General features: G+C 36.5%; 1 protein-coding gene across 2 annotated transcripts in view; it reads left to right on the top strand.

Moving 5' to 3' along the window:
* LOC125680436 (chromosome-associated kinesin KIF4-like) overlaps positions 1–14371 on the top strand; it is a 65789-nt gene that overhangs the window by 19528 nt on the left and 31890 nt on the right. For both annotated transcript variants that reach the window (XM_048920032.2, XM_048920031.2), the window contains exons 8-13: positions 2815–2867; positions 2953–3025; positions 4080–4216; positions 10210–10318; positions 11341–11382; positions 11896–12084. In XM_048920032.2, the coding sequence (XP_048775989.2) occupies positions 2815–2867; positions 2953–3025; positions 4080–4216; positions 10210–10318; positions 11341–11382; positions 11896–12084 (603 nt within the window). The remainder of the gene's footprint in view (positions 1–2814; positions 2868–2952; positions 3026–4079; positions 4217–10209; positions 10319–11340; positions 11383–11895; positions 12085–14371) is intronic.

The following is a 14371-nucleotide window of genomic DNA, read 5'->3' as shown; positions in this document are numbered from 1 at the left end:
CTCTCTCTCTCTCTCTCTCTCTCTCTCTCTCTCTCTGACAAATGCGCTGTTTAACCTAATTACTTCCATCATATTGCGTTGATATGCATCTTGACAAATATAACTTGATCCAATATAGAAATTAGAGCATTGTCGATGATTAACAAATTGGAATTAATTTATTACGTAATTAATAGAAGCAAAAATACAAACCATCGAATGATTCATTTTTAAAATCCCGAGTTAATTACATTTGACCGAGACTTATGTTCGATGTACTTTGATAGAGGTTTTCATAAAAAAAAAGTTCATCGGGAGTGTCTGGATAATGCAATGATTTTTGTATGATAAGTATATACCATGCAAATTCCTACGGTCTTTGTCACAGTATAACTAAATTACGATTAGCTAATCTGGGTTTTGACTTTTCATGAAAAGTGTGAAATATATTGGGTCGGCGCGATATCAGATCTAGTCTAAGATCACGGGTATCTTGCGCCGACCCAATATATTTCACACTTTCCGCAAGAAGCTAAGCACTTTTGTTGATTTCAAATACACGGATTAGCTGACCCCCATTGTTCTACTGAAGCGAAAACCCCTTCGAATTTGCATGGAATGTACAAGTTATACACAGGTCATTGTTATAGTCATACATCATAGTACTGCTAACCCGACAAACATTTTTTTTTTATTTTGAATAAGTTATTGAATGACGAAGTATGACCAAACTGCAGATTGAACTTTATAGAGCCCTGTGCTAACATTACTTATATTTTCCCATGTATCAATGTATCAAAAGGGGTATGTTGTCGGTTAAGTTGTGTAAAATTCTTGACAAGTAATAAAATAACAACAAAAATGGCTTAAATTGTCCGATTACGAAAACCATAAATTGGGAGCGTGTGTGTGTGTGTGTGTGTGGTAGTAGTCTGAAACTGTCTCAATTTCCCCTTCCGACTTCAATTTCTTAAATCATGCAGTGGGTAGGTCGCTATAAGCTACACTGCTAAATCCTTTTAACTTTCAAGTTTTCAAAGTACACTCTCTCCGATTCTATGTGCTTGTAATCAATATTTAAGGATGTAAATCCTCGGTGTCAAATGCAACTAGTTCATTGGAAAAAAAACAAACTAATATCAATATAAGCAGAAATGACTTAACGATTATTTGCTTTTATTCATATACGCTATCGATTATTAAAATCTTTAATTTAATCTTTAGATGCATTAGATAATGAGAGAGAGAGAGAGAGAGAGAGAGAGAGAGAGAGAATTCAAGTGGTAATCATTGATTATAATATTCATGAATGTATGCAGATACGGGAAGTTTAATACGTTCAGTATAAATCTTGAAAGTATAATTTCTTTCTGATTAATTATTCATCCCCTTTCATTCTTATTTCCCATTTCGTTTTCTTTACATGTTAAATTTTTCGGCTGGTCCGGGTTAGGACTAATGAATGAGCCCCCGTCCCCCTTCTAAAACGATGTTACGTGCTTAGCTGTCTATCTCCCTCTCAGTCAAAAATAAAATAAATAATGCTATACATAATGCAACATCATTGGATTTACTGGATAATTCTTCGATTTCACCTTCATAATACATGTTAATGCAAGCGGACTATTTAGGCTTTTTTTTTTCCATCTTCGCTAGCTGAGATTATTCGTCCACGAAGGCACAGTTGACTCAAAACCCATTGCTAGCGGAGATTAGATGAATTTTACCCCTGTATTATGTTATAACTGACCAAAACCTAGTACGTTTGTTTTACAACTTTCATTCAGAAGACGCGCAATTAGTTATTGAGTTACTGAATAAACGAGAAAACGTCTGCATTTTTATTTCAATCGTTGTCAACTGTATACTTTGTGATATTCCAAGACTACATGTACTTAATTTAATTTATTGGATCTCATCACCATTATGCAATGGTATACAAAAATATAAAGACAAAAGGCTTTTATATATACATTTAATAAATAATACATGTATGGGCATTATAGGTAGGGGAGCACATTTTATTTTATTATTTTCTTAATGAAAGTACAGAGTTTTCTAAAAGTTTTTTTTAAAAGTAAAGATATTTTTAATATTTATTTGTTTAGGTGATAAAAATTTGATTCTTTGCTCACATTGCTTCACAGTTGAGTTCATAATGAAATTCATATACAATGTAAACATGATTGTGTTATTCCTACCACTCGTCGGTACATTGTTTCACGGCACGTGCAGCACAATTTCACCAAATAAAAGAAGGGTCATGAACAACGACAATCACATGCCAGTAATGTCAATTTGATAAATAGCAGTTCAAAGAAATGTGTACCATAAGCAATGGTTTATTTTTACGTAAAGTTTTCATTGTAATTAGGAATATGTGATTAAGGTCAGCTATATACATGTACATGTGAACGTCTGCAGGGAAGTCTACATACGGATATGTACCGAAAACACCAACGTATCATTAAACAACAATTACAAGAATTGAATGATTGATAGCTAATTTCTAAATAATTAATGGGATGGGGGCATGCATGCTGGCCAAGCGAAAAGGTTTTTTGGGTGAATATTTCGGAAATTATTTCTTTGTTTTATCACACGGAGGTACACGGTGGCATCGACGGAGGTACAGGTGACATCCACGGAGATCCTCCGTGAACTTCAATGTCTAGCTCGTGCGGAAAAATAGGACTTTAAAGGTCCACGGTGTTTGGGGCAAATTTGTTCCACCGCGTTGCGTGGAACACGCATAAAACTCGTGTCGTGTACTGTATGAGTGGTAAGTTTAAATCCTGTTATACTAAAACAATATTTTTTTTCTCTATTGTATAGGTGCAACAGCTACAAGTGCAACTGGTCAATCCTGTTGGGGGAGCGTCCTTGATGTAAGCAATTTGGAGTGAATGATGGCAATATAGCTAATGAAGATTATTTGCTGTTCAAAATGTCCTCACTTTTTTTCAAATTTAGGAGTATTGACACAACGTCATCATCATCATCAGAAGATTTCAAATCTATCGCAGAGAAAAACAAACAGTTGGAGGTAATCTTAATAGGGCCATCCGTTAATAAATGTTTATTTAGAATTGCCACCGGAAGGGGGGAAGGGGTGAATTTTATTTTTCATGGAAGATGAATTTAGAATTCATGATAAAAATCACAAAATAAAACATTGTACATATTTATTTATCGGATTTTTTTCTTTTCTGAAACAAACAAACAAGCCAAAAGAAAGGTGATAGGAATGACTGTTCAAAATTTTATGATAAAAGACTCGAAGCCTTGACCTAGGTGACTGTTTTAATCGATAATTGTTCGCTCGCAATTGCGAAGATCTATTTTCCATGTATTTTGAATATTAAAAGTGTAAATTCTGATGCCGACTTTCATATTATTATCTATGTGTACAGAAACACACAAAGGAAAGAATGTTACATGTTGGTCCCACGGTCTGACATTACCAACACACAAGGTGCAAGACGGGCCTTGTGTTGTGCACAAGTGCCAGTCAGGCAGTAAAGTCCCAATGTTAGGCAGCATGTGGACATATTCGTTATATGGATGCTAACTGTTCGGGAGAATATAAACTTTGAACTTTGACTGGGAATATGCATCCATATACCCTGCCAAGAATCCATATAACGAATAATAGCTAGGTACTTATCTAGTCTGATTGTTGGACAAGTGATTTTTCTGTAAAGAATTCTTAAGATTTATAAAAAAAAAAAAAAAAAAAAAAAAAAAGCAAAGATTTTATGCCCTTTTTAATAAAGTTCAAAATTGGAAGCAGTACGTAAATAGCTAATCTCGATCCCAATATTGATCATCTGATGATTAGAGTGAGATTGTCAAAATCTGGATTGATGTTCACTATGATCTTTCTACTTTTGATTTAATCAGCGATCTCACAAAATTTTGTTTTACACAAGCTGATGAAACATGGCGCAGAGTGAAGGGGAAAAAAGAGATTAAGAAAAACGAAAAAGGTTATTTCAAACCTAAGGAATTGAGGAATTCCCCATTCAAACATGCATTCACTGTCACTCTTCCACTTAAAATTGATTTGAACAATACATGATGTTGATGTGTCCATACAGGAGGAGAACAACAAGCTGTCGTGTGAGTTACAGAGAGCCGTAGATCAGAGCACCAGTATGTGTGAGAAGGCTATCCGACTGGAGCTCAAGTGTGAGAAACTAAAGACCAAACTGGACAAGCTCAAGTCAGACACCAAGTAGGTTACAGTTCAAATTCGAACTTCAAATGTATCAAAATGTGGGTTTTTTGAATTCACAGCTGAGTTGGTATTTATAAGGAAATGCTGATAAAAATTATGCAGTGTTTATATTTTTTTTAAAAAGGGGTGGGTGTCAAACATTCCAGGGGCATGTATGAAATTGACAACACCCAATGCACTAAAAATTTAATTAAACAATATGGGGGGGGGGGGGGGGGATAATGATATTAAAAAGAAAGAAGTCTGTGTTATTTTTTTAAAGATAAAGCAGCTGTATAAATCTTTCAGTGTACATGTATGACATTAACTTTTAGTAGAAAATAGTTCAAAATATCTCAAACCTCATAACTTTGTGGGTTTTCCCCCTGGACCTGAGGGTTCATACATGCCAACTTTTAAAAATCCCCATGGGGGATTTTGCGCGCGACGACCTTTTTTCAAAGCTCAAAATTCACAACATTTTAACATGAAAATAAATATTTGTCTTTTCAAATAAAATATCAATCTAATCATTGTACATGTATCATATATTAACACAACATCAAGTGTGTTTGACCATTAACTTGAACAAAGCTATTAAAAAAAAAAAAAACCACTTTGAAAGATATACATAAATATTTTATTAAAACATCTATTCAGCAAAAAATCCTCTCCATCAACAAGTCACATACATATTATCAAATAATACTTAAAGTTTCATCCTTTTACACCATATAAACATTGGCTGGTCTATATATAAAAATTTAAATTAAAGCACAAAGTCATGCATTTAGGTACGACTACAAAGGCGATCTTGCTTGTCTGTAAGTATAAACATGGGCTTTCAGAGTCTGGTGGAACAATCTTCATTGCAACCAGAAAAAGAGTGATCTGCCCTCCTATGAAGTTTGCGAACAAAACCTTTGCACTCATGACATCTGAAATACATGTAATTACAAGGAAAAAAACACATCAAAATATACGTTTTTACAATGTACTTGTAAATTAAGGCTACTTGCTATAAATATAAAATTCAGTACAGACTTGTGCTAATTATGCATCACAAAGTCTATTTATTGAATAATACACTATATAGACTATATAATACATCGCTATAGACAAATAGATTCGGATAGCCTATATTATTATAGTTGGAAAAAATATATATTTGACGTACCTATTGCATATTTTGGATGCTGTCAGCGAGAGGCAAAAATCGGGAATGTCCGATTGTTTGGTAGTGACACTATCATCGTTGTCATTCACGTTTGTGTAAAGGATATGTCAATTTGAAATCCGTCTTCCCGATTAATTACTATCAAAACATGCTTCGCACTGTCCAATAAGCACCCCGACACAGGCAGACCAGGTAAATTACTCCACCCTGATACCATGCGACACAGGTAAACTGCAATGGCTGACTATTGTCCTGATTTCTGATTGGCCAGTTCAGAAATGACGCAGGATTTCAAATTCCAATTGGAAATGGGACGTATTTTTAGAAAATCGGGATTTTGGGGTATTTTTGCAATCCCTATCGGGATTTGCCTTTTCAACTGCTTCAAATCGGTAGAATCTCGCACAAATCAGGAAAGTTGGCATGTATGAGGGTTTGGAGCCCTCAGACCCTGGCTTAGATTTAATTTTCCACCTTTTCTTGTCATTGGTCATTTTCATCTCTACTCATAAGGAAATGATCCCTGTACAGTACGTCCATCTAGATAAATAGATACATAATTTCCAACCCTTGAGAATGAACTGTCAGATAATCATTAGTCATAAATCTGGGTAAATAAGTATGTAATTATGATATTAAAGTAATCATTAGCATTGAATCACATGGTTTACATTTTTAGCTCTTCTGAGCCAAAGGCTCAAAGAGCTAATGCTATGGCCATTTGTGCGGTGTGCGTAAACTTTTTAGAAAAAGGGCTATAACTCAAGAACCCCTTGGCCAATTCTTTTCAAATTTGTTACAGGGTATCATTGGCCCAAGGGCTTTCATACATACTAAATAGAGGGATGTGACCCTTTAACAAGGGGAGATAATCAGGAAAATACAAACAAAAGTAGTGGTTGCTAAAAAATCTTCTTCTCAAGAACCACAGGGCAGATTATCACCAAACTTACACATAAGGATGAGGATATGTTGTAGATTAAAAATTGTTCAAGGCATTACCCTGGGGCAAAGGGCGTGGTCTCAAGGTCACTTCAAAGTTTACCTAAATTTAAATTTTTTTTAAATTCCTTAAATCTTAGATATTTTAGTCATTATAAGGACTAGGATCATCAAATTTTGACAGTTGATGCATCTTAGGACCTTGTGTCAAGTTGTCTCAAAAGTAGGTCACGGTGACCTACTTTTTTAATTTTGCAGGTATTTATTTTAAAATTAATTTTGATGCATATCTTGGACACTTTGAAGCCTATGATCATCAAAACTTGTCAGTTGGTGGATCATGGGACCTTGAAATGCGTCAACTGAAAAATAGGTCACCGTGACCTACTTTCTGAATTTTATGGCATATCATTTATAGATATATTTTAAGTTGTTATTTCAAATACCGAGAAGTTTAGAATCATCAAATCTTGTAAGTTGATGCATCTTGAGGCCTTGAAACATATTTATAAAAAAGTAGGTCACAGTGACCTACTTTTTGAATTTTGCAGATATTCAAATTTCACATTTTCAATTTTAGATGCATATTTTGGGCACTGTAAAACCTAGGATCATCAAACTTTGTCAGTTGATGCATCTTGAGTCTTCGGAGTGTATCGACCAAAAAGTAGGTCACTGTGACCTACTTTTGGCATTTGACAGTTATATTTATATATTTCAGTCACTAATTGCCCTACAATCATCAAACTTTGACAGTTGATGCATCTTGAGTCAACGGAGTGTGTCGACCAAAAGTAGGTCACCTTGACCTACTTTTGGAATTTGACGGCTATATTTATATATTTCAGGTACTATTTGACCTACAGTCATCAAACTTTGTCAGTTGATGGGTCTTGCATGTTCGAAGGGTTTCGACCAAAAAGTAGGTCAACTTGACCTACTTTTGGAATTGGACACCTATATTTATATATTTCAGATACTATTTGACCTACAGTCATTAAACTTTGTCAGTTGATGCGTCTTGCATGTTCAAAGGGTGTTGACCAAAAAGTAGGTCACCTTGACCTACTTTTGGAATTGGACGGCTATATTTATATAATTCAGATACTATTTGACCTAGTCATCAAACTTTGTCAGTTGTTGGGTCTTGCATGTTTGAAGGGTGTTGACGAAAAAGTAGGTCACCTTGACCTACTTTTGGAGTTTGATGGCTATATTTATATATTTCAGATACTATTTGACCTACAGTCATCAAACTTTGTCAGTTGATGGGTCTTGCATGTTCGAAGGGTTTCGACCAAAAAGTAGGTCAACTTGACCTACTTTTGGAATTGGACACCTATATTTATATATTTCAGATACTATTTGACCTACAGTCATCAAACTTTGTCAGTTGATGCGTCTTGCATGTTCAAAGGGTGTTGACCAAAAAGTAGGTCACCTTGACCTACTTTTGGAATTGGACGGCTATATTTATATAAATCAGATACTATTTAACCTACAGTCATCAAACTTTGTCAGTTGATGGGTCTTGCATGTTCGGAGTTCGCTGACCAAAAAGTAGGTCACCATGACCTTCGATTGGAATTTGACAGCTATATTTCAATATTCAGATACTAATTGGCTTAAAATCATCAAACTTTGTCAGTTGATATTTCTTGGGTTCTCAAAATGTGTAAACCAAAAAGTAGGTCACATTGACCTACTTTTTTGAATTCTTAGGATTTAACTAAAGATTTAGAATACTAAGAGGCTAAGAATAGAAATGGTGGGGTTGTACAATTTATCAGAAGAGCGATTCTAGGCCCTTGGGCCTCTTGTACTTTGTTTAAAATATTTCCAAAATGTGGAGGAGAATTTAGTGGCTTTTTTTTCCATTGGCATTAAAAGGATACCATTGAGTAGAACATGATTTTAAATTTCAAAACTAATAATTATATCCCCACAATGGAAGTACATGTACATGTATAATGGAGAAGTCTCCGTCTGTAGACATTTGCCCAGAGCAGATCTCTAACACTGATGAACAGATTATATTAAAACGATATATCTTATATGGATGAATAATGAAGTAGTACACATGCTGTTTTGATCAAGATTTTTAACGTTCAAAGAAATTATGAATTCACCCCACCCCTTCAATTTTCCAGATTTTTGTAATACACATGCTCTCTCACAGATATTACTGCCTAACTTAAGGAAAGGAACAATATAATAATTCTGTCTGTCTGTAGTCATGATTTTGTCAGGAAGTGTTCTGAGAGAATAGCATATTGATTTTTCTGAAAATTTGTACTCTTTATTCATCATATAAAGAGGTGCATTTCACATTTTCCTCGTGATTGGACAATTTTTCTTCATTTTACAAGTGTTTCTTTTGGCCTTGATCATTTAGTTTTAGATTTTGTAATATGTTCTCTCACAGAGACTTAAGTTTCGGATAGGGTATTATGGAATCACTTTGTCTGTAGATATGATGTTGTTGACATTTTCTAGACTAGTGCAGTGATTTAAAATCTGCACTCATTATTACAACATGAATTGATTATTGATAAGTATGGAGGTAGGGGTGCAACGATACGCTTACCTCATGATATGATACGTATCACGATACAGACCATACGATACGTATCGCGATACACAGAAGATACTAAGAATAATAAACCAATTACATTGATTTTGATATCATTTAATGTCTCTTTAAAGCTGCATATTTTTCTGTCCTGGATGGGTGCTTGTATTTCGGTTCCAGTGTTGATAACATTTGTTTGAACCCCTCACTCTCAACAATCGAATATGGCCGCATGTCCGTTGCAATAAATTTCCCAATTGAACGTGATATATTCATTGACTGGGACGAGTTTATTGGCATCTTAACTTTCATAGCATTTTGCAGGCGCATTTGTGAATGTGTAGGAACCTTCTTCCGAGTGACAGAAAAATCAATGCAGGGGTGATGCCTTTTCATGTGTGTTGCCATGTTCGAAGTGTTCCCCGATTTGTACGACACATCAGAAAAACAGTGCTTGCAAGTTCTAACATTGGAAACAGGGACTCGCTTACCGTTTTCTGTTGTTTTTTGGAAACCGAAGTGCTCCCATATGGAAGATTTATGGCTTGCTGGAGGAGCAATTAATTCAACAGAACCACGTTTTCCACTACCGGAAGCCATTTTTATAACGTAAATTTAGAACCAAAGCGGACGATTCATATAAATCCGGACCGAGAATACCGATCCGCGGTACAGTATGGCGTATCGAGAATCGAACCGTAGCATAATATTACCGCGATATACCGTCTCACGGTTTGTCGTTGTACCCTTATATGGAGGTCAGAAGAATTTAGTGTATTCTGTACCTTGGATTTAAATGAAACATGAATAATGTAAATCATGTCTTTCTGGTCTTCAGCTATACAATACATGTATTTGAAATATGCCCCTATATCAATGAACCATTTGGGTGGGTGGGGGGGATTAGTCCCAATGGGACAGTTTTAGTTTCAGTTTGGTTTAGGGCAGGCTGTTTCAATAGATCACAATCGATTTATTGACTGCAAAGAACAATTAAGTAGTGTGGTGATTAGTAATTAATTACTACTTGGAACAAAAAGAAGCATCAAGGGCTTTGATGGAATAAATAGTCTGTTAAATAATGAATCAGAATTATGTTTTCTGTCAGAAGTTAAAGAATTTATGGGGAAAAAACCATTTTCCTGATTAACCAATTATTTGTATTGGTATATAATCAGAAGCTCTGATTGGTACACATTTAAAATGGATATTATTTCTCATCCCTAGTGTTGTGAAAGTTTCAGTTTAAAAGTTGATAAATACATAAGGTGTCATATTTTCTGATGTTTCTTTAGCATGTGAAGTAACAAACTATTGCAGGATAGATCTGGAGGTTCTTGGTACCAGTGTAAATGCAGAACAGAACCCTGAAGCACAAGAACAGATAGAAAAGATCCGCACATTGACTGTCAGTATACATCAGGAGGAGGTTAGTAATGTGTTAATTACCCTGACAGTCTGTATACAACAGGAGGTTAGTAATGTGTTAATTATCATGACAGTCTGTATACAACAGGAGGTTAGTAATGTGTTAATTATCCTGACAGTCTGTATACAACAGGAGGAGGTTAGTAATGTGTTAATTATCCTGACAGTCTGTATACAACAGGAGGAGGTTAGTAATGTGTTAATTATCCTGACAGTCTGTATACAACAGGAGGTTAGTAATGTGTTAATTATCCTGACAGTCTGAATACAACAGGAGGTTAGTAATGTGTTAATTATCCTGACAGTCTGTATACAACAGGAGGTTAGTAATGTGTTAATTATCCTGACAGTCTGTATACAACAGGAGGTTAGTAATGTGTTAATTACCTGACAGTAATGTGTTAATTATCCTGACAGTCTGTATACAACAGGAGGAGGTTAGTAATATGTTAATTACCCTGACAGTCTGTATACAACAGGAGGTTAGTAATGTGTTAATTATCCTGACAGTCTGTATACAACAGGAGGTTAGTAATGTGTTAATTATCCTGACAGTAATGTGTTAATTATCCTGACAGTCTGTATACAACAGGAGGTTAGTAATGTGTTAATTATCCTGACAGTCTGTATACAACAGGAGGTTAGTAATGTGTTAATTATCCTGACAGTAATGTGTTAATTATCCTGACAGTCTGTATACAACAGGAGGAGGTTAGTAATATGTTAATTACCCTGACAGTCTGTATACAACAGGAGGTTAGTAATGTGTTAATTATCCTGACAGTCTGTATACAACAGGAGGTTAGTAATGTGTTAATTATCCTGACAGTCTGTATACAACAGGAGGTTAGTAATGTGTTAATTATCCTGACAGTCTGTATACAACAGGAGGTTAGTAATGTGTTAATTATCCTGACAGTCTGTATACAACAGGAGGTTAGTAATGTGTTAAGTTTGAATTACAAAGATTTATTTGCTTTAAAGTATGACATCTTTGATTGAATGATATGATTTTTATTTTAGCTTGATGAAGGCCCATTGTCTACGGTTGAAGAGGAGGAAGAGGTAAAACATCATGAAAATATGACACAATTTATACAAGTTGAAGATTCGGTACACTCTCTTTTAAAGATTGTCAGAAATGCCTGGTTGTCAACTTTTGATTGATTGATTGTATCTTGTTTAACTCTCTCTCTCGAGAGTTTTTCACTTATATGGAGACGTCACCAAGACCGGTGAAGGGCTGCAAATGTAGGCCTTTGCTTGGAGCTTATGGCCATTGAGCAGTGAGAGTTCTTTAGCATGCCACACCTACTGTGACATGGGACATCCAGTTTTAAGGTCATCTCCGAGGACCTGTGACATTCACACCTGATGCCGAGCATTTGGTGATGGAACTGTCACTACCTGTTTTAACGACTTAGGTCTGTCGCAGCCGGGATTCAAACCCCTGCCTTCTGCATGGGGGGGGGGGGGCGAACACTTTAACCTCTAGACCACAGCGGCGGCGTCAACTTTTGAAAATAACTTTTTTTTCAACACAGTTCATGATTACATGTTTGTCTTTTTAATTTGTAGGAAAACGAGAATGATTTGTCCCAAGGAACCCCAGACACTCGAGCTTTTTCAAAAGAATTCACCATGCGTCAGGCAAAAATGAACCGGGAACTTCAGGAGCTCAACCGACTTCTGGATAAGAAGGAAACTCTGGCAACACAGATGACCTTGAATGATGATCAGATGAAATCGCTCCGTGACCATCATGAGGTCTGCACTTTAGATAATAACACAGATTTGAAAATACACAAGGATATGAATTGCAATACATCATGGAAAGTATGCTGGCATGAAGCGTTGCAGTTCATACCCTCGTATTTTTAGAATGATTTATTTTTTGTTTACATTCTACATGTACTACAATTTCTGTTGGATTTCCCAGACATTGAAATAAACCTACTATATTTATTAACCCTAGTAGCGCTGAACCCGGAATCTTCCGGTAAACAAACACGTGTTCTGAGCTAACCCCGGAATACTCCGGTTGACAACAAGGTCGAATATAACTTATTTATAGATCGTATTTATAGCTATCCAATACGTGTAAAGATATAAAAAGCATCTCCTTATTTGGAAGTAGAAATCATTAAACCAAATCATTCCATGACATCAGCTCAAATTTGATTGGTTCGTTTAAAAATAGGTGCGAAAGACGAAGGTGAAATTTGTGTTAGTCAAAATGGCGTCGTTTTTACCACAGCATGAAAATTTCTTTAATGAGCTCTTTATCGATGGTGAAAGTGATGAGGAATTCGAGGGATTTTTACCCGAAGATATTCCTGATAGCAGTGATGATGAAGAAGAAGACTGTGCATTTAATTTCATGGAGAATTGGCGTGACGGTGATCGTCCGAGAGTTGACTTGGGCTTTACAGGTGTACCTGGCCTGCGATTGCATTTGCCTGAAGATCAACGTTCACCTCTGGACTTCGTGGGTTTACTTATCAACGAAGATGATTTCCAGACAATGGCCAATGAAACAAATCGGTATGCAGACCAGTTTCTTCAAAAAAATGGCAACAACTTGAAACAAACGTCCAGATTTCGGAACTGGGTCGCAACAACGATGGAAGAAATGAAAGTGTTTTTCGAGCTGATAATTGCAATGGGTCTGGTAGTTCAGCTGGAAGTTTCCGAGTACTGGACAACCTCCGAAGTGAATTCTACGCCATTTTTTCCTTCAGTGATGCCTAGAGACAGGTTTTGGCTATTGATGAGTTTTTTTCACCTGGCAGACAACACATTACAGGTAAGACGAGGAATGCTGGGATTCGACCCACTGTATAAGCTAGGGACATTATATAAGAACATCATCCATCGTTTTGGCAACGTATTTACCCCCCATCAGCAACTATCATTAGATGAAGGTATGGTCCCATGGCGTGGAAACTTATCATTCCGAGTATACAACCCAGACAAGCCCAAAAAATACGGAATTAAAGCCTACATGATTTGTGACTCTGTGACTGGATATTGTACGAAATTCAAACTGTACACTGGAAAATCTGAAATACCACCAAGTGAAAATGGTGCTACATATGATCTAGTGATGGACATGATGCGTGGATATTTTGGACAGGGATACATATTGTACATGGACAACTATTACAGTTCACCAAAATTGTATGTGGACTTGTTTAATCTTGGTTGTGGTGCAACCGGCACACTTCGTGTAAACCGAAGGGGAATTCCTCAACGCATCAAAGACAGAAGAGTTGACAAGGGTCACGTTTTTTCAATGAACAATAATGAACTCTTGCTTGTGAAATACCATGACAGGAAGATTGTTTACCTTATGTCCACTATTGAAGAAGCCACAAAGCAACCGACTGGCCGTGTGATGCCGAGGACAGGTGAACCCATCGAGAATCCGTCCATCGTAAATTCTTAAAATAAATATATGGGAGGTGTTGATCGTTCTGATCAGATGGTTTCATATGCAACATTTAGTGCTAGAACACTGAAGTGGTGGAAGCGAGTAATTTTCCATGTTGTATCATTAGCAGTTTTGAATGTCTATCTCTGCTACAAGTCGGTGACTAAGAAATCCCATGCTGCATAGAGTTTTCCGGAAAAAACTGGTGGCTGAGTTGATAGCTACCGTCAACAAGGATAACGTTCCAGGAATGAAGACCAAACCTGTAGGGTGACCAAGTACTGCTGCTGAGCCCATCATGAGACTACAGGGTCAAGTACTGCTGCTGAGCCCATCATGAGACTACAGGTTCAAGTACTGCTGCTGAGCCCATCATGAGACTACAGGGTCAAGTACTGCTGCTGAGCCCATCATGAGACTACAGGTTCAAGTACTACTGCTGAGCCCATCATGAGACTACAGGTTCAAGTACTGCTGCTGAGCCCATCATGAGACTACAGGGTCAAGTACTGCTGCTGAGCCCATCATGAGACTACAGGTTCAAGTACTGCTGCTGAGCCCATCATGAGACTACAGGTTCAAGTACTGCTGCTGAGCCCATCATGAGACTACAGGGACAGC

The sequence above is a fragment of the Ostrea edulis genome, chromosome 2 (genome assembly GCF_947568905.1).
Source record: "Ostrea edulis chromosome 2, xbOstEdul1.1, whole genome shotgun sequence".
Lineage (NCBI taxonomy): Eukaryota > Metazoa > Mollusca > Bivalvia > Ostreida > Ostreidae > Ostrea > Ostrea edulis.
The sequence above is the reverse complement of the archived record's forward strand: the minus strand, read 5'-3'. Positions and strand labels throughout refer to the sequence as shown.